At 36.4% G+C, this 21,387-nt stretch overlaps 1 protein-coding gene across 1 annotated transcript in view; it reads right to left on the bottom strand.

Annotated features, from left to right (window-relative positions):
- The window catches only part of LOC107689161 (brain-specific angiogenesis inhibitor 1-associated protein 2-like), a 30,530-nt gene that overhangs the window by 6,424 nt on the left and 2,719 nt on the right, over nucleotides 1–21,387 (bottom strand). The window contains exons 2-10 of the mRNA XM_016487078.1: nucleotides 17,907–18,018; nucleotides 17,084–17,159; nucleotides 16,799–16,885; nucleotides 13,857–13,918; nucleotides 13,110–13,181; nucleotides 12,774–12,911; nucleotides 9,138–9,290; nucleotides 3,053–3,232; nucleotides 80–392 (exon numbers count right to left, since the gene is read on the bottom strand). Coding sequence (XP_016342564.1) covers nucleotides 80–392; nucleotides 3,053–3,232; nucleotides 9,138–9,290; nucleotides 12,774–12,911; nucleotides 13,110–13,181; nucleotides 13,857–13,918; nucleotides 16,799–16,885; nucleotides 17,084–17,159; nucleotides 17,907–17,954 — 1,129 coding nt within the window. The 5' untranslated portion in view covers nucleotides 17,955–18,018. The remainder of the gene's footprint in view (nucleotides 1–79; nucleotides 393–3,052; nucleotides 3,233–9,137; nucleotides 9,291–12,773; nucleotides 12,912–13,109; nucleotides 13,182–13,856; nucleotides 13,919–16,798; nucleotides 16,886–17,083; nucleotides 17,160–17,906; nucleotides 18,019–21,387) is intronic.

Here is a 21,387-nt window from a genome sequence, read left to right as displayed (position 1 = left end):
CCCCCCCACACACACACACACACACACACACACACACACACACACACACACACACACACACTCACAGTCACACACACACCCATGAGTCCCTGGCGAGTGTCGCTGGACTGTCTCCTGGGCAGAGGCAGTGTGGAGGTGGAGTAGAGATCGGGAGCAGCAGGACAGCTGGACAGCGCGCGGGACAGAGGAGTGCTGTGGGCGGAACTGGGGGTGTGGCTAACAGTGGGAGGAGACTGACACCCGGACACGCCCACTGTTGGCTGGAAGTGGGCGGGGCTGGCTGAAGAGTGGGCTTGTCCATTACTGGAGGGGTTCTGGTGAGACTGCTGCTGCTGAGGACGACTGCTGCTGTCACCGTTCAACAGAGGCGGGACTTCCTGTACAGACAGCCTCTGAGAGAGCAGACCCAAATCAACCACCATTAGTTCTACATCTAACTGAGAATTACTTCTATATCTAATTGGGGTTATTTTGGAATTCAACATTGATGTTATAAGAAATGCTTTTTCTGCAGCAAGATTTTTTATTTATTTTTGGTCTTCTTTATTAATATCGATTGAAAGAACGCATGGAAAATGTGATACAAATTTTGTATTGATTAAAAAATTGTGTCCTAGAAAATACTACATAAGATTTATCCAGGTGAGCATGTTTTGGAAAGAATTAGGTTGAACATTTGAATTGAGCTGAATTGTGTGGATTTGTTATATCATATTGTATCATTTTTTGAGGTGCATCTCAAAAAAATTGTAATATCGTGAAAAAGTTCATATTCTGTAACTTGTAAAACTTTCATATATTCTTGATTCATTACATGTAAAGTAAAACAGTTCAAAAGTTGTTTTTTTGTTTGTTTTAATTTTGATGATTAGAGCTTACAGCTCATGAAAGTCAAAAATCCAGTATCTCAAAATATTAGAATATTTACACTTAAGTTTCATTAAATGAGCATCCCTACAGTATAAACTGCAGGTATCTCTTGTTCTTTGAAATCACAATAATGGTGAAGACTGCTGACTTGGCAATGGTCCAGAAGACGATCATTGACACCCTCCACAAAGAGAGTAAGTCACAGAAGATCATTACTGACGTCTGCTGGTGTTGCTCCATTCTGTTTTATCAAGTCCAAAGTCAATGCAGCCGTCTAGCAGGAGATTTTGGAGCACTTTATGCTTCCATCTGCTGAAAAGCTTTATGGAGATGCTGATTACCTTTTCCAGCAGGACTTAGCACCTGCCCACAGTGACAAAACCACTTCCAAGTGGTCTGCTGACCATGATATTACTGTGCTTGATTGGCCAGCCAACATGCCTGACCTGAAGCCCATATGGAGTCTATTTTCAAGAGAAAGATGAGAAACAGTGGATCTGAGCTGAAGCTCAATAGTGTCTCAGCAGAGCCACAGGCGGATCGCTTCCATTCACTCCTCACTGATGCTGGAGTTTGTGCTAAACGAGCCCCGACCAAATATTGAGTGCAGAACTTTTCTGTTTTGCAGATCCTTTTTTTTGATTGATCTTAGGAAATAGTCTAATATTTTGAGATACTGGATTTTTGACTTTCATGAGCTGCAAGCTCTAATCATCAAAATTAAAACAAAACAACTTTACGTGTAATGAATCTAGAATATATGAAAATTTCACTTTCTGAAATGTTACAAATTTTTTTTTTTTAATTAATGAATTAATTAAATACATTTTTTGAGATGCACCTCTATATATATATATATAGCCTCTCTCTCTCTCTCTCTCTCTCTCTCTCTCTCTCTCTCTCTCTATATATATATACACACAGGTGTGTGTGTGTGTGTACTCAAGATTATTTTATTTTACTTTGGAAGAATTTAGTGTATGATACAGCTGCATGTATTTGGTGTGCTTTTTTATTTTTAGAACGCTATTTTGAAAAGTAAAGAACAATACATTATACAATTATTTATGTATTGAGGAAAATATGCAAAAATAATTGCTCAAATTTTTCACGTTCTAAATGAGAAAAAAAAACGAACAAACTAAAAACAAACAAACGAAAAACCCTGAAAGCATGTAATAAATGCTATAAAAGTAATGAAATGTATGTATATTATATTATATTACATTAAATAAAAATGCCATTCATAGTCCAAGTCAACTATTCTATTTCAAATTGTGTTTTGACAATTTAATAGTCCATCACAGACAAAGCAATCCTGAACCTCAGTGAAAGAGATTCATCTGAAAAGTAAATTTATTATATGACTTATATAGAGGAATATCAATATTTGCATATTTCATTTATTTAAAAATGATTTATATTAATCTTAAGATATGTCTTAATAGCAACACTGTAAATTCAGATTAAATGAATTCACTATAGGTTTTAATGAATAGCGAAGAAATGTACATTTAACTCAGGAAATTATTGAATAATAACCCAAATGAATTACTAAGTATTACATTTAAAAGTAATAACACTAGTAACAACATGCCACTAGTCCTGAGTCTAATCTTTGCTTTTTCCTTCAAAATGAAAACAATATTTGGTAACACTTTATTTTAGGGGTCTCTTAACTAGTTTATGCATTTTACTAGAATATGAGCCATTTATTAGCACATATTAATGCCTTATTCTACATGACCATATTCTACATCCCTAATCCTACCCAACACCTAAACTTAACAACTACCTTACTAACTATTAATAAGCAGCAAATTAGGAATTTATTGAGGGAAAAGTCGTAGTTAATAGTGAATAAGTGTTCCCTATTCTAAAGGGTTACCCAATATTTTTTACTCCACAAATCTAAAAACATTGATGTGTCCACAAATCCATCATTAACAGACACTTTGATATTCAACTTTGAGCACAGCCATTCATTAAATGTGTTGAGATGTTAAGAAATGTCCCTATTATTTCACTTAAAATCAAAATGAAAGAAGGAAATTATAGTATATTTTACATAAAAAAACATGAATCCTATTTTATGACCATTATGTTCACTATGTTCACCATTCTGTCTTTTTTTTTTTGCATTGTGACAATGTGAAAATGCCCAAGTATGTATGTGATAAACCTGTTCTCCGTGTTGAGTGATTCCCAGTTTAGCGTTGCGCAGGACCTCGGCGAGTCCGGCTCCTCCAGAGCTCTGGGGGGCGGTGTGACGCAGCAGGCTCAGCGCTCGCTCCGGGAGCTTGGTTGGCTGCGCACATGACTGCTGCCACGACGACAGCTTCTGAGACAACAGCTCTCTCACCTACCAAACAAAATCAGATCTTTAGACTGCTGATGGCTACATACACAGCTGACTTTAATACCTACAGAAGTGCTCTGGTTAGAGTCTCTTCATCTCACCAGTCGTTCATAAAACAACAAGTGCTACTCTACACTGCTAAAACTCGCGTTTGAATCGTCAGTGGCAAACTCTTTATATATAAAAACGTGCTTACAGGCTGTGAGTCATGAAGCGCAAGACTGTCCTTGCAAAGTTGGAACTGCCCAACTTTATAGAACAGCCTTTGAGCACAGACCCATTGTAAGCTACTCTCACAGTCTTCCATAAAATGTGCTGCACACATCTGAATATTTGGGTTGAAGTGTTCTGGAACAGTGTTGTAAATACAACTTAACCACTGATTTCTAGTCTTGTCCTCTTTTGGAAGACCAAACAATGTAGACATGGCGGCGGCGGCGGAAACAACAATACTACAGTGAGAATAAAAGTTACATATCTCTTTGGGTTTGAGACTTTAGTCTTTGTAACTTTAGGGATCTTATCTATTCATGAACAGCTTGTAACACTCCAAAGAGAAAGGGACATTTGAAATCGCATCATATGACCCCTTTTAACTCATTTCAAACACTGCATACACAATTGTTGGCACAGATGCAAAATGACATTATGCTGATTCTTGAAAGTAAAATGTCCAGTGAGTGGCGCTTCAAGCTTGTCCAGTTTTATGCGAAAAATATAAATCTGGCAACATTTTATTAGACCAAAATGTCAATCTATTGTTTGAAAACACAATCCTGACCTTACACCTAACCTTTTTTTGCAACAATATTTTTGATGTGTTTAATATCACTGTAATACAGTTTTTTTTTAAATTCGCGTTGGTACTATTTTCACAAGTAAGGAGTATATTTTCAAAACTCAAAGTACAACAATCCAAACCGATCACACTTTTAACATCGCTAGTCATTCTTTCAAAACCTGATGTCATGCTTTCAATACAATTACACATAAAATTCACACATTGGTGAATTTGTCAGGTTTTGTTCACTTCTGGGTAACAATTTGTCCCCAAAATATGGTTAAGTAGGCACACACACACACACTCACAGGAAACCTTCTGCATTTTTAGACTTTTAAAAAACTTAATTCTGTATGATTTATAAGCTTGTTTCCTCATGGGGACCTCAAAAAAAATGTCCCCACAAGGTCAAAATTTACTGGGGACATTTGGTCCCCATAACATGATAAATACCAGGCACACACACACATGCGCGCGCGCTCAATAGTGGTTATCATCTTAGATAAATCACTTATAGTGTAAAAAAATAATTAATTACATGTGGTTATCCCTAAATTACAAACAAGTTCTTTAGAAACTGAATCTATTGAATCTACATCTATAGATATCTATAGATGCACCAAATGATTCTCTGATTATTAACCATTAAGATGAGTTATGGCGCTTTTCCACTGCGTGGTACGACTCGGCTGTTAAAAAAGGTGCGCTCGTTCAAAACAGTTGCATTCGATCCTTCGCTGGCTGTGCTGATTTAAATCTAGCAGTTCTTTTTTGTTTGTGTCGCAAGTTCAGTGACGCAAGTAGTGACGATTCTCTCCGGCCAATCCGTGATCAGCAGAGTTTACACGTCACGTTTTGGTAACGGTACGGTTCACTTGGAACCCCAAGGGACGCGCAAGATGGCGGCATGACTAGTTGCATTTGCATGGCTGCGTAAAATAAAGTTTGGGTAGGTCTTACTAATGTTGATATAAGAAAAAAGTCACACTCGTTTTATGTGATACTGAGATTCTGGCATAAATTCGCGCTGTTTACTGCTAGTTCTGCGGTTTATTTAATTCTATAGAAGAGTGAGTTACCATGGAGTTGTCAGTTCCTGAAGAGATGGACGTTGAGGTTCAAAAGATGACGGAGAAAAGACTTATTGACGACACACACTCCTACACTTGTCGTAGCAAAAAAGGAGGTGAATGTGACTCTTTCCCAAACACGCCGTCTAAAACACAGCCGCCGAAGAAGCTCGCAAAAGGAGATGCATCAGAGGACTTAACCTTAAGTCAGGTACAGCACAGCATCATTCAAATAATCAAACAATCATCCGAGGAAATAAAAGACATGGTGAAAGAAAACTCAACCAGCATCAACCTCTTGAAAGAAGCAATGGAAGTTGTGCATTCTGAAATATTTGACATTCGGAAAGAAAATGAAGATTTGAAAAACAAAAATGAAGAGATTGTGAAGCGGGTCTCTGATTTGGAGGACAAACTGAATGATCAGGATTGATACTGTCGGAGATGGAATCTTCGTTTAGAGGGGCTGACTGAACGTACCGAGGACGATGTCAAGTCTAGGGTGACTGAGATCTGCAAAGCGGTGGTTGTCGAGGAAGAGCGTAACTTCGTGGCGAATAATGTGGACATTGCTCATCGCGTTGGAAGACCTAGTGTAGACAGCGGCAAGGGAAAGAAACCGAGGCCAGTAATAATAAGATTCGCTTCCAGAACAGCTCGAGACCTCACATGGAAAGGAGCAAAGGGAAATGACTTTCTTAAAAAGAACAAGATGTACTTCAAAGAAGACCTCACGATCAAAGACAGAGCTACACGAAATCTCCTTTGGCCTGCGATTGACAAAGCACGTAAAGAAGGCAAGAGGGCCTTCTATGTGGGAGTCAAGGCAATAGTGGATGGTAAAGAAATCAAACATTAAACCATGCTTTTATATGTCATTGGTCTAGAATCATAGTATGATCTGATACGAAAAGTCTGTTTGCTTCATTAACCCATAATTAGATTAATTTAACTATAGAGACTTACAAGTTAGACTTACAAGTCTTAGAATTTTTTATTTCTGTTTTTTTATTTTATTTTATTTTATTTCTAATGTAACCTTAAGCTTATAAGGATGTTATTGTTTTATGTTCCTGTGACATCAGGCCTAAGTAAAGATATCACTTGATTTTTGTTTTTGTGATACTGGGACTATATAAAGATGTCATTATTTTCTTTTCGTTAAATTCAAGCAAACAGAATCTCAACACTTGAATCTGAATTGTGACTGTCTTATGAAAAGTTGGAAGTAAGAGTACCCTTTATACTCTCTCAGCACCTACATTCCAATTTATTCATTGTTCATTTAATTGTTCTATCAAGTTTTTTTTTGTTATTTCTTTTTCAAGTTCATGTCAATAAGAATTTTTTCAGTTAATGCCAGGGGTTTACGAAACATGCTAAAAAGAAAAGCTTTGTTCTTGTTTTGTAAAGGAAAAGAAGCTGATTTTTGTTTCATTCAAGAAACTCATGCCTGCAAAGATGATGTGCTTTTTTGGAAGAATCAGTGGGGTTGTGACATTTGGTTCTCTTTTGGTGCCTCAAATAGAACAGCAGGTGTTGCTATTTTAAAGGACAGGTTTTCAGGGAAAGTTGTAAGTCACAAAACAGATGATCAAGGTCATTGGATTGCTTTACTTAACGATATAAACCAAGTTAAAATTATTATTATAAATATTGATTGTATATATTCAAAAATGTTTTGGTTGGATGTTTCTAATTTCATTTCTAGGTTGTTTGGAACATATATACAAATTAATTTGTATGATGTCGTTTTGTTTTTTTTGTACAGGACAATGTTGATTCCAAAAGTACGATATGCTTTCTTACACAACTTTTTATTTTATTTGGAAAATATCACATTCATGTGAAAAAATGGTCTAAAGCTAAGCCAAATTTTGAACATTTTATAAAAGAGATTAAACAATATGGTACCACATTAGACAAAATTAAGAACAAAAAAGCTAGAAAGACCTATGAAGCTTTTTGTTACTTTAAATTGTTGTAATTTTACCCCTGGCATGAATTGTTTCAATTTACATATTATGATTGTTTAGTTGTCTCTGTACTTGCTGCGAGTTGTATATGCTTGTACAAATCTTTGTATAATTTTTGCATAATAAAAAAAAAACACAAAAAAAAACTTGGAACCCCAACCGAAGTGGTACTAAAAAAAGTACCAGGTACTGTACCCAGTGGAAAACCCCCCAAAAGTGAACCGTACCGTGCCGTACCATGCAGTGGAAAAGCGCCAATAGATTAAATAATAGACAAATGTATTAAACTGAATTGTTATAAAACGGAGAGTTCCGGTCCTTGATTCTGATTGGCAAAGCTCTTACTAGCAAACTTTTAATTTGCATGTCTTCTTAAAGCAATAAGCCCCAAGAAGCCGTGGTTTACAGTGAATTTATAACAGCTAAGGGGCGTTGTTAAGGCACAACTAAAACGCCCCTTAGCTGTTATAAATTCACTGTAAACCACGGCTTCTTGGGGCTTATTGCTTTAAGAAGACATGCAAATTAAAAGTTTGCTAGTAAGAGCTTTATGAAAGGCAGTTACTATGAATGAAACATTTATATAGATGAAACGTTTACTTTGTGTAGTGAAAAGGATACTTTTTGATTGTGTGTATTGCACTAAGACAATTGAAAATATTCTGAAACGTTTGAAAAAAAGTGCACTTTTACATGTTTTCAGTGTTATACAGTAGGAGGCGCTATTACACATCTTCTGATAGAGTACAGAATCTCTGGATCAAAACATAGCGAAGAAGAAGCCGAAATAAGCGATCGCATATGTAAACAGATGCATATGTAAAATTACGTGATAATCAAGCATTAAATAGCATATAAACTGCATAACGTTTCCAAATGAAATGACGATTCAGAAAGTGGACTCTGAAGTTTTTGGGGTATTAATGGACTCGATCTACTCCATCTGTGTTTTGATCATCGTTCTGAATCTGATCCAGACTTAGTCTCGGACAAAAACGCCATTTTCTCCTCAGCTTTTTTGTTTAAAATGTTACTTTTTTTACATTAAACTTGCCCATATTCCAGTGTTGATTAAAAAAAAGAATGCAGGAAGTTGAATGTTTTTTTTTTTTGTTATTTGTTTAAAAGCAGAAGCTCAGTTCTTTCTTTTGGCATATTGCATGTTCAGATATTCAAACAACAAAATATTCTGGGGGCCATGAAATTAATGTTAAAATAATAAAAAATGCTGGCGGTGGCTGTGGCTGGGAAGACTGAGTGATAATATTTCAAAGCAATTTCTGTCATTTTGACAGATTGCAAAATATTGTACTTTCCTGCTTTAGACACATTCCAGTAAACACTGCTAACAGGAATTAGAAGTGTAAAGGGGAAATTTTAAATTGTGAAAACAAGCCTTTGTGATATTTTTGAATTCTTAGTGAGTTCAAGTGAATAATTATATGGGACATATCATAAATACATAGTGGAAGCAGACCACAAATGCGCAGTATATGTCTCATTTTTCACATCGTTGCATAGAAATACAAAGGAAAATGAAAATAATCAGGAGGAAAGATGCTGAGAACACTGAGAAGAGCTCTTGCTACAGATATAATACCAATGTTATTCATTGATATGTTACACATTATCAAACCGACAGATAATTATTCTTTTGTTGCACAACTTTATGATTTGAAGTGATTTGCTTCAGCCTTTTTGAAACTGGAAGAGCCTTCCATAATTTAAAAGACAGTAGACTCAGTAGGAAAATGGCGTACAGTGTTAACGCAAATGTGAGATAAAATCCATCTGCTGAAGAAGCTTCTACAAGTATTTGAGCTCTTTTATAGTGAGTTGTGTTTCAGGGGACTTGTTCCTGAGTGCTTTACATGCTGCACCAGGTGCGCTACCGAGCACGTTTACATACATATGAAGTGTTCGTTTCAGCTGGAAACCACAATGAATTGTACATATAGGTACTTTTTTTTTTTTAGTTTTGCTAGAATGTAGGTAGAGGCACATTTTCTAGTGAGGCTGTTGTGTCTGCTAGTCCTTTACAGCATGAGTTAGCTGGTTGAAGCTCAGATCTGTAGTGTTACCTTGCAGTGGTAGTTGGTGAGGATCTTGGTGACTGAACACTGACGGTCCACCAGAAAGCAATAGCGTCGCCTTTCTTCTGTCAGAGCGGAGCGGTAACCAACGGCAACCAGAGAGTCCAGCTCGCCCTGCCGGCGACTCATCAGCTCCACATACTGTTACAGTGAGAGAATTTACATTAAATAAGCATGTGACTCTTAGGAAGGGGCTCCCAAACTTTTTGTCTGCCAAAACCATTAGGCATTAATTATTTACTTGAAGTACCCACTGAGATTCTCTAAAGTTGATAACATGACATGCAAGTAAACAGATAAAATATAATATCTTTATTAATATGATTATTTTTAGTAAGTGTTTTATTTTGACTTTGCAGCTGGACTTTAAAGTAGACTCAAACCTCTTTTTGTTGTTGTTGTGTGTCAGTCTACATTACATTCACACTGGTGTTTTAGGAGCCTAATCAAATTAAATAATAATAATAATAATAATATTGATAAAAATTAATAATATTAATAATTATTATCATCATCATCATCGTTATTATTATAATAGTTGTTGTTAGGTTTTAACTAATTCTAAAAACGAAGAACAATATTATAGTTTTAAACTACAATAATTGATAATAATAAGTTTTATCATTATTATTTACAAGTTACAATACTGATATTCATGTCTAAAATGTTTTACTTCCAGATGTTCAAATGCACATACTTTTCATAATTTAAATCCTTGAGCTTCCATTTTGGCAAAACACTACTGAAATGCTGTAAAACTCTGTCTAAATGCTGGAAATTATGCAAATATGTAAATAAAGCAAACCTAGTGCACATTGCATCTTCAAATGCGCATTAAACTCACAGCACATGCATAAATGTAGTTCAGTGCATTTACAGTGAACCAAGAAGCAGAAAACACTGAATCATGAGCTGCTCGTGTGTAAATGAACACAGTGCTGCGCTTCGTTCGCATTTAATGAAATCACAGGCTTTGATTTGATAATTACACTAAGCTATATTGTGATTATCGTGCAGCCCCATTCATTTATTTTGATGTTACATTCAATATAGTTAATAGAACCCTGCCTTAAAGTACCAGGTCACCCACAAATGGCCATAATGTTGTTCATTTAACCGACCTTTTCATTGAATATCTCAACATCTTTCAGACTGCGATCCTGTTTTACTTCATGATTTTCCCCTCTCTCATTTTGTTGTTTTTTCACTACATCAGTGTTACTTTATTCTGGGCCCAAATCAGCTGTTTCCGGATATCTGCTTAATCTCAAACTAAATGACTCGTTCTTTCTCTTTCTGACCTGAAACATGTTTAGACTAATGCTCGTGATAGCTCAGCTCAGGCCTACATAAACAGAGATAGACTCGCTCCTGAACAAACACGAGCTCAAATAAACACACACTTGTTCACACATGGAGGAAAAGTCTTCCGCTCTCAAATCAGCTTTAATATGCAGGACACTGGGTCGCACAGACGGCCTTCACTCCGCTCAATCAGCCATTATGAGTCATACAAACTACAAATGACTGGCAGTACATGACATTCTACAGTAATGAACACAGCAGTCAAAGAACTAGCAAGCAACACAATTACTCAGTTCTTCAGCAGGCGCTTTAATCCGAAGTGACTTACTGTTAATTTACTGGCATGCCAATCAGCGTGGCTTTGCTTGGAGGTGACTGTGACCAGGCCACATTGGGATGCAGTTAACTCTAAGGTTATTGAGTCACATTACAAACTGTTTTTACTATAAAAAAAAAAAAAACAATGTTTGGTGCCAAATCAAATGTCAGGGAAGCCATTTTGCTGTCATGTGACAAAAAACCCCCCACAAAACAGGAATTGATATCAGACTCCTGTACACATTCATGACTCCAGAAAATACTATGTTTTTTAAAACTTTTAATGACATGGAAAATTAATTCAGGCTGTTTATTGTTGAATTGTTATAAAACGGAGAGTTCCGGTGCTTGATTCTGATTGGCTGAGCCACGTTCGAAGCTGTTTTAAAATACTCTACAAAGTAACATACACCTTTGTTTACGTTTGTCTTTTGCTCGGCAACAATTTTGTTGCAACCACAACTGTTTCTGAGGAACTACATTGTTTGGTGGAAGAATACTGTTTTTATTAATATCATCACATTTATTTGCTCTGTTTTATTTTGTGAAACCTTACTACGTATATGGAATAACCGTTTTATAAAAGCAATAAGCTCCGCTTCGCGTCGTACCTAACAACGCCCCTTAGCTGTTATAAATTCACTGTAAACCACGGCTTCACGGGGCTTATTGCTTTAGTATACCATTATTCAAATACCACTATTTATATAACATTTATTTTAATGTGTATGCTTGTATTCAAGGTGTAAAGAAAATGTATTATTGCTTTTCATTCAATGAAGTCGTTTAATCAAAACATTTGTTGAAGATGGTATAAAAGTTCACAGAATACAAGAATTACATTTTTAAGAACATTTCTTGGTGTATGTCTTTTAACCTTTATTTTTAACCCTCTAAAATCTGACATATGAAATAAAAGTTGTTTTTTTAATTAAATGATTTATTGAACTTAGACAAAATCTAAAAAAAAATCACGTGTTTTTGCGTTTGTATCATATTTGATACATCAGGCTCAATCTAAGCACAAATATGAGCAATTTGGTGCAGATGCTGATATTAATATGTTTGACAGCTTGTAGATCAATGAGGTCTTTATAACAGATACTTACATGAAATGATCTAAATATGAGTCGTCATTCTGTATCTCCAATAACATGTCTCAGTAAGATGATATTGAAATGATCAAAACATATAATGCATTGCAATCCAGTGCTGATTGAGAGCCCTTACAGAAAAGTCACATGAATTTCACACGTTTTTTCACACGTCCCATGGGTTTCACATTTATATGAGTGTCACATGTGATCCTATGGGTTTCACATGAGAATGTACATGTGTCACATGTGATCCTGTGGGTTTCACATGGGATTTTACATGGGATTCACACAAAAATGTTCCAAAAACACATTTCCCATGTGCATTTCACATGTGTTTTTAACATGTTCGTATGTTTCACATGTGATTTTAACATGTGTCACATGTGACTTTAACATGTGCCACATGTGATTTTCACATGTATATGTGGCCACATGTGACCACATGTGTTTTTGCACATGTGAAATTCATGTGGTTTTTCTGTAAGGGAGATGAAGAAATAAAGGCTCCTCAGAAGATGTGAGATGTTCTGGAGGCTTGTGAAGATCATTCCTCCGCTGAGGAACAGTGAAAGTAAAGCTTCTGGAAACAAACGCTCCTCAAAAGATCCTGAGGATCAGATTTGAGACTCTAAAACATGATTGATGGAGAATCAAGTAAAGCTGAGCTGCTTCAGTCCAGTAAGTGTTCTTCTGGAGATATTACTGCAGTTATTCTGACATTTACTTGATTCAAATTAGTAAAGATTTGACAGCAACCAGACACGTGAAGCTCGAGCTGAAGCTGGATGTTTGTACAATTACACTAAAAGAGCTTTTACTGGATAAAAACCTCTAAACTGTCAATCAGACGACAGAAGGCATGGAGTCGATTGTGTGTGACAGCAAAGTTTGATCATGTGTGTACCTGCATCTCTCTGTCTCCATATTTGTTGGGATGGCGACTAGCTTGGCTCTTCCTCCGCAGCTTCTTCAGCTGTGATTGGCATCGCTCAATGGACTCCACCTTTGACTTCCTCTCACTCTGGTACTTCTTCAGCGTCGCCTGCACAAAGGTTTTCATACAGTATATCAAGTTCTGGTCCATTTCAGAGAGTCCAGGAGGAGTAGTTCATTCCCATATTAATCTTTTCTGATTCATTTACTCAAAGTGTTTACAAGACAAACTCTGTGTTTACTTGTTTGAGCTCCCCTATTTAGTGAATTCAGTAGGTTGTTTAGTTAGGCAGTGATGTCCACTCACGGTCAGATATTTGATGTCTAGCTCCAGTTTCTGCTCGAGTTGAGACAGCAGCTCTGAATGAAACAGCTTTAGCTGCAGACAGACAGACAGAAAACACAGCAAATACAGTGAGTATGGAAACACAAGCGTCCATCACTCCAGCCTCAGATATCTACAGAGATATCTACAGCACATTTCTATTGGCACTTTAACATTTCCTCTTATTTCTTGATTTGTTGCGTACGACTAGCATTTCTTGTGGCACTCTGGTGTTTTGTCTCAGAAGATGACTTCTTTGCAGCACCTGCCAAAGGAATTGTTACATAAAATACTACACATTATAGTTTTTCTGACTATAGGTAACTTTTTCAAAACTCTTGATACAATGAAGCTCAACAGCGTCTATGTGGGCTACACTCAATGAAAACATCTTTCAAATGACATGAATTCTTTTCTCACTCAGACACAGACAATGCCAAAATTATATGTACCTACAGGCCAATATGCACATTTTACACTTTTCAAAACGGTTACAGTAAACTTAAGTTCAAACAGTAATACCACACTTCTACAGTAATACCATGTCAAAATATATTCTAAATATAAAAAAAAATGAACGGACTCATTTTGAATTGTAATGTAAACATGGACCATGTAATATTATGGCAGTGAGCCATCTTTTTTTTTTTTGGTGTAAAGAAATTTTACAAAAGAAAACATATTTTTTACAATTGCTATGCATACAACAATGCAATCAAATTTACTCACCACATCCTCGAGTTGGACCTGGATCTGCCGATGAACCTCTGCCATCTGGAACAACGTATCACCTGAATCAATATGAATTATGAGAAGACGTGTCAAACACATTCCACACAAACCATGAGATCTGCATCACAATTCACAGATGTGTTATCAAACATATGTTCATACACGACCCGATAATGACATCTCAATCACATAAAGGTCACGATAGGGTCACATTAAAGTGCGATCTATAATGCAACAACTGCATGGTAATTTTTTGAAATGCATGTTCATGCACTTGCATAAACTGCAGACTGTGATGCTTAACTGTATGCGCAATTATTTGTCTAAACAAAATCGAAAAGAGTCATTTCTTCCTTTAGAGGATGTGATATGCATGACATTGTCTGTCCATTGTTGCGTTTCATTGAGGGTGAATTTGTGGCGTGTTTTGTTGTGGGTTCCAGTCGGCCGAGCCGTGGATGTTGGCCTTTTTTATCCCCTACTGAGCAACAGTGTGTGTGCGTTTTGGCATCTCTCCCTCCCTCTCATCTACCCCCGCTGTTTTCAGCAGCACAATGAGATCATGTGGTGTTGTTAATCTTTCAACAAAGGCCTCTCTCTCTTTTGCCCCTCTCTCGCTTTCTCTTACTTTCTTCATCTCCATTTTATCGTACAGGCTTTGCCTCTTCATTCTCTTCTGCTGTAGTCACTTGTTTTTACGCTTTCGTTTCCTGTGAACACTGATGTACTATGAACTTGAACAATGTAGTTATATTTACTTACATTTTCACAATCAGTTCTCACCATTAACTTTACTCTGCCGGAAGTGTCGCTTCAGAAACAAAATTGAATAGCCCTAGTTAACTAAAACTAAAATTAAAACCATAAAAAAAAGAAGAAAAAAAAAGTATATAAGCTAAGTGAACTAAATGAAAATGAGAAATGTCACTTTGGCTACTAGCTGAAATAAATATACATATAAATATATTTTTCATTTAGTTTAACTTTGATGTAGCCTACTTAATTAACTAAAACTAAAACAGAAATAAGACTTATAAAAACTACATAAAACTAAAATAAAACCACAAAAACTATATACTTAAACCTAAATAAAAATGACAAAAACACACAACAATATTACTAAAACATTAACTAAAATTAAAACAAAAATGGAAAATATAAAAATAAAAACGTTCAATGGTACCAAAACAGCACTGGATCTAAATCATGGGAACTGATAGTGATTAAAACTAATCTCTCTCTCTCTCTCTCTCTCTATATATATATATATATATATATATATACAGTTAGGTCCATATATATTTGGACACTAACACAATTGTCATAATGTTGGCCCTGAATGCCACCAGAATAGAATAAAAATTAAACAATCAAGATGAAATTGTGCTTAGGAATTACATCAGTTTTTATACACAGTCCCCCCATTTTCAGGGGCTCAAATGTAATTGGACAAATAAATATAATCATACATAAAATGTTAATTTTTGATATTGTGTTGAGAATCCTTTGCAGGCATTGACTGCCTTACGTCTGGAGCTCATGGACATCAGCAGAGACTGGGTTTCTTCTTTGTGATGCTTTGCCAGGCCTTTACTGCAGCTGACTTCAGTTGTTGTTTGTTTGTGGCTCTTTCTGTCTTTAGTTTTGTCTTCATTTAAATGTACATATCGGCATCGGCCCGATATGAAAAATTATGCCAATATGTCTTGCCGAAAAGAGGAATACATTAACTCACAAGTGGCAGCAGTGACAACCTCCACCGGGTCCTAATGCCTGCTTTTGGCTCATTCTTGAAGCAAAGTTTTGTCTGAATGATGATTAGATTCACTCTTTTGGATCGCTGCATTTAATATGTGAAGGCACGTACAGAAAGATGCGTTCGGTGTATGATGGAGTAAACAGTAATAGTAGGTGCAGTGGCAGCAGCGCAGCCTCCCCCAGGTCCTAACGCCTGTTCTGTAAGGACTTTTAATCTGTAGGGGGTGCTGTTTGCCTACTTCTAATTAAATTAAAAGTAAAATAGCCTACACAAATAACATTTAGGCTGTGTTTCTGATTAAATAAAGCAGTAATCGATGTCATAAAATAATGAGTGTGTTTTGATTTAAAGGTCAGAAGCTATAGCTTACATGAAAAAAAATCACAAACATGACACTTGTAAATTAAATAATTTGATATATACTGATTTAGTTTCTTTTTTTTTTTTTTAAACACATCATAAGCTCTAAAAGATTTTTACAACTTTTTTGCTTTAGACCATCTACAAATGTTAAATCTTAAAATAAAATGTTAGGGTTAACACTGCATCTTTCTGGGGGGGAAAAATGCAGCGATTGATATATAGTTTATTTATAGCTATTTTCAAAGCTTCAATGTACTGTCAAAAAACCTTCATTATTGTTTATTTAATTCTAACAAATAAGTTCTTGTTAAAAACTAACCAAAATTAAGAATATTTTGCTTATAATTTCTGCGCAGGAGAGACTTGGTGTTGTTTCGAAACAAAAGGAAATATATCGGTATCGGTATCGGCCAAAATGAGTTGAAAAATATTGACATATCGGATATCGGCAAAAATCCAATATCATGCATCCCTATAATATTATAACATAATTAACATGTTGCAATATTTTCACTTTTATCAAAACAACAGTCTTGTCTAATAACAGCTTGTTTCCGTCCTAAAAAAACATCTGCACAAATCTCTCGTTTTATGCCAATTTATTTGAAATAATTAAGTGGAATCACATGACAACATCAGTACTTTAATTGCAAATGTGCTGTAAGTATACTGTACTTGCAATGACTTAACTTTGGCGCAATACTTAGGTTGTGAACCAGACCATACAATTAGTTTGAGAGATTATTTAATTTTGAGGACATTTATTTACTCAAATCTTTCTGGTATTTTCACTGTGTTTGGGTTTGAAGTGTCTTACCCAGTTCTTTCGAGCCCTGGCTGTCACTGGCCAGCTCTCCTAGTTTGACCAGAGCATCAAAATAACCCTTTGCTGCTACTGTGACGCCTGGAGAGATAAAAAAGAGACAGAGAGAGAGAGAGAGCGAGAGCATGGGCATGTTACAGCAGTCTGTGTGCTACAGAATCCATGATTGTTTGGCAGGTGAAGTGCTAATGAACATGCATCCAAGTTCACACGAATTTCCAGTGGACTTTTGCCCATCACAAAGAAAATGAACTATTACATTATTACATGATGTCTGACCTGTCAGAGCCTTTTCATAGTGTTTGCCCATGGTGACAAAATTCTTCAGACTGGGGTTGAACTGCTCCAGAATGCCCTAGACACAGAATCCGCAACACATTTAATTAGGACATAACTGTATACATTTTAACCAGTAATTAAAATACTGAAACAGATGCATGGAAGACATGAGGTGGAATAATGGACTGTGTACCTGTCAACGATGCTCATTTTTTATTATTATTAAAAATACCGTTAAAAATACAATTCACAATGACTGAAATATACCTTTACAATTCATTTATATTTTTTGTGGCTTTTAAAATTTAAAACAATTTCTAGGTGGTGTTTAAACAGTTTAAAAAAATAATGAAGTGCTTTAGCATATTTTTATTTTAGTTTTAAAAATAATACAAAAGTAGTCAAGCATTTAAAAAAATATATTTGTAACAATTATGTAAAATTATTCTCTCTCTACATATAGACAAACATACAATGACCAAAAAAAAAAATATATGTTTTTTTCATTGCTTGCCAAATATTTTTTTGTGTGTTAGAACTATAATGCTGTTAAAAAGCTAAAGTGCTTATGTGATTAAAGTTGTTATGTGGCAGAAAACACGTATCATATAGAGAATTCATAAAGAGGTTATTACATTTTTTCATTATTTATGTCAATTATTTTTGTTGATATATGCATTTTTTTTGCACAAACATGTGTATAAAACAAATATGAAGAAAAGATTACATTTCTAAGATCTTGGCGCATATGTTTTAAACTAAATTTTTTAACTTTTATCATCTTGGGTTGTCTACTTATTGTTCCCTTTCATTGAACACATACCTTGTAGACATTTTCTGTCATTTTGTTGACCTCGTCTGATCGTGACATTGTGCTTCTCTCTCCAGATCAGTTCACCTCACTTCTAGACTTCAGGAAGTCACAGCACACACGGCTACACAGAGAGAAAGAGATCAAGAGCATGAGACGTAGAGGATGGATCCGGCTCATGCAATGACCAACTAGTGTGTCTGCATTAGCTAGAGATCTGCCTTAAAGAAGAGTGCTGGCAACCAACCGGTTCACGGCAGCCATTGACTTCCATAGTGTTTTTTTCTCTCCATACTATGGTAGTCAATGGCTACCATCAACTGTTTGGTTTCCAACATTCTACAAAATACCTTTTTGGTGCTCAACAGAAGAAAGAAGCTCATGCGGGTTGATTTGACAACTAATTCTATTTTTTTGGGGTGAACTATCCCTTTATGAAATTGTATCTAGAATGTTTAGATGTTTGGATCACATCAGAGTTTACAGTGATGTGTTCACCTGCTCTTATTCTTAAACACTGAAACTAACTTAAGTGGTGATAACAGCCCCACTGGCCTCAGGAATGCTTTCCTCTAGATGTTATAACACAGCTGAAGGGATTTGCTTCTATTCGAGCATGAGAGCATTAGAGAGGTCAGGCATTGTGTGATTGTATGATTAGGCCAGACTCGTAGCCGTCAGCCCAGTTTATCTCAAAGGTCTGGACTCATCGAGATCCTCCACAACTGTCTTAACAAACCATTTTTGTATGGATGAGCACAAGGATATTGGCATTCAAAAACAGGAAGCCAGTGTCACAAAAGAATGGTCTAAAATATCAGGATTTTACTTCAGTCCAAAACATGGAAAATTCATGACAGCTTCAGATATTGAAACCAAACCATCAACAAAAAGTGATCTTTAATTTCTCCTGAGGAATTAGGAAGGAATTAGTTTTTCTTTCTGCAGGAATTTGACTTGTTTTGTTGGACTAAATCATTTCAACAAAAATTAGACATGCAGCATTGCTTATATCAAGTCAAATCAATTTTAATTCTATTTTTTATTGATATAGCACACAATACACATTGTTTTAGATAAGCTTTTCAGAAAATCATAATGTGAATGTTATAATATCTTAAAGTCAGATTAGAGCTGGATGATAATATAGTTCATTTTTTTCAATATAAACATTTTACATTTAACGATATAAACAATCAAGCTGTTGAGATTTGCTGTACAGCATACAGTATATTGCTTTACATGAGTGTACTGTATGCAGATAAAGTAGATGTACTATATTTCCAACTTTTAATATAGCATTTTGATGAAACAGTTACTAGACATTAAAGAGCACACATTTTCAATAAAGCACAGTTTTATTAATCAACTTCATTCTGCTAGCAAATCCAATATCTGTTGTAACAGAAAAATGATCCACCATACAAAATCTATGTAGTCAGGCTGATTCAGTCATGAAAATGTTTCTACCTAAATGAAACCGATTATGTAAGATGGTTATTTGACAAAATGTTTCATGGAGTTTTTACCTTGTGAATATTTTTTAAATGTACACCGTGCATAATTCCTTGAATTTCAAAATAAGGACCACCTCTGTTAGTGACCCTCGAGAGATTTCATAGTCTGAGTCTGTCTGGCCAAAGCCGTCCTAATGCACTGTTATTACATGTCTTAAGTTCATGAGATTGAGTCTGACATGCAGTGCCCTGGAGGAGAGCAGTTCTTCCCAAGCGCAAGAGTCAAGCCGCTGAACAAACACTGCGCTCACACGGCTTCCCTTCTGGAAAGATCGCGAATAAAAGATTCCAGTCGGGATTACCCATCACATAAAGCTTCAGCTCTGTGTTTACAGCAGGTCAGCGCTCTCATGTGTGTTATTAGAGGAAGATTAGGAGGAAGAATTTGACCTAAATGAAGTTATTGAGTGAGACCCCCCAAAAAATAACATTCTCATCATATGATACTTCATTGAGCATCTTCTCTTCCCTTGTTTTTCTGTGATTCACACTGACAGCAGATGATTGACTAATAGACTAATAGATAGACTAATTCACCAACCATTACCAACATTCAGCGATTCACCCACAATATTCATATTTATTTATGCTTAAAGTTTCATTAAAGACTTAATGAAATAGTTTGACAAATGCAGTTCTCTTTCATGTGTTGTGTTGATAATTTGCTCTAAGAACGTTTTCCTAACGTTCCCATTAAGTTATAAAAACATTATTTCTGAATGTTCTCTGAACGCCCAGAACATCCAGCTTTTAAAACTCACACACACACACACACACACACACACACACACACACACACACTCACACACAGCGATCACGAGGAGCTCAGATAAACACAAATCACACACTCCATTCAGAAACAAACTGTGTTTTTTTATGGCCTGGCGTTTTGCTAACGTTCCCATTAAGTTATAAAAACATTATTTCTGAATGTTCTCTGAACGCCCAGAACATCCAGCTTTTAAAATATAAAAAAACTTTTTTTTTCTTGATTATGCAAATGTTACAGGAACATTCCATTTTGCAAACATTATGGAAATGTTACTTTTGAATGTTCTCTGAACCTTCTGAAACAAGTAGTAACATTAAAAAAAGTTCCCTTTCAAGGGAACTTCGAACTGCGTCCTCTAGGGGTCGCTATGGGGGACGCCTCGTCGTGACCCGTTCTGAAGCATTGAAAAAACACCAACAACACGTTGGCCGGCGACAGCCCATGACGTCACTACCGGTGCGACTATAGTATAAATAGGCGCCGGGAGAACATGTCATTCTCTTCTTCGTCTTCACTGACCGTTTTGTTTGAAGCGTGCATTTCCGTGGTAAGAGTGATCTATATTCCTATCGTTATGGCGAGCACTAGCAAAGCGTTTAGAGACACACGATCTCTGCGTTGTTCGTTTGGGCAAAGAGCACGCACGCGATGTCCTTGAGGGGGCAATCCGCGTTCATTGCGAGCGTATTTTAATGAAAAGCTCCGTTCTCGATTGTCTCTCTTTTCGAGGAAAGGGTGGCAGCCATCTGCTTCCCGCGGCTCAGGACCCACCGCTGCTGAGGCACGGAGGAGGATGGGCTCGTGGGGATCGCAGGTGGATCTGGCTGATGAGTTTAAAAAGGGGTTTTCCCTCTCGCGCTCGTCGGCTGTGGACGAGAGTAAGCTGCTGGAGGATGATGTTATTTCTTTAACATCGTTTGATCCAGGGGCCGGTGCTCTGCTGGGTTCGGCCCAGTAAGAGCAGGAGATGTCTGAGGACGGCGAAGAAGCTGAGGCTGAGCCTTCCCAATCCTCCTGCTCTGCGTATGGTGAGTTTTGAGCATTATCTTTCTTACGCATTCATCGATTCCAGCATACGAGTTATGCCAACATCGAGGCGATGCGCGGAAACGACTATGAGAGGATGCCCCTGTAAAAAAAAAAAGATGGCTAGCTATCTTTCTATGGGTGAGACGTCCTCTCTTAAAACTCCCTCCTTGCCATC

Source organism: Sinocyclocheilus anshuiensis, unplaced genomic scaffold (genome assembly GCF_001515605.1).
Source record: "Sinocyclocheilus anshuiensis isolate Anshui unplaced genomic scaffold, SAMN03320099.WGS_v1.1 scaffold737, whole genome shotgun sequence".
In the NCBI taxonomy this organism is placed as follows: Eukaryota; Metazoa; Chordata; class Actinopteri; order Cypriniformes; family Cyprinidae; genus Sinocyclocheilus; species Sinocyclocheilus anshuiensis.
This window is presented reverse-complemented; position numbering and strand designations above follow the sequence as displayed.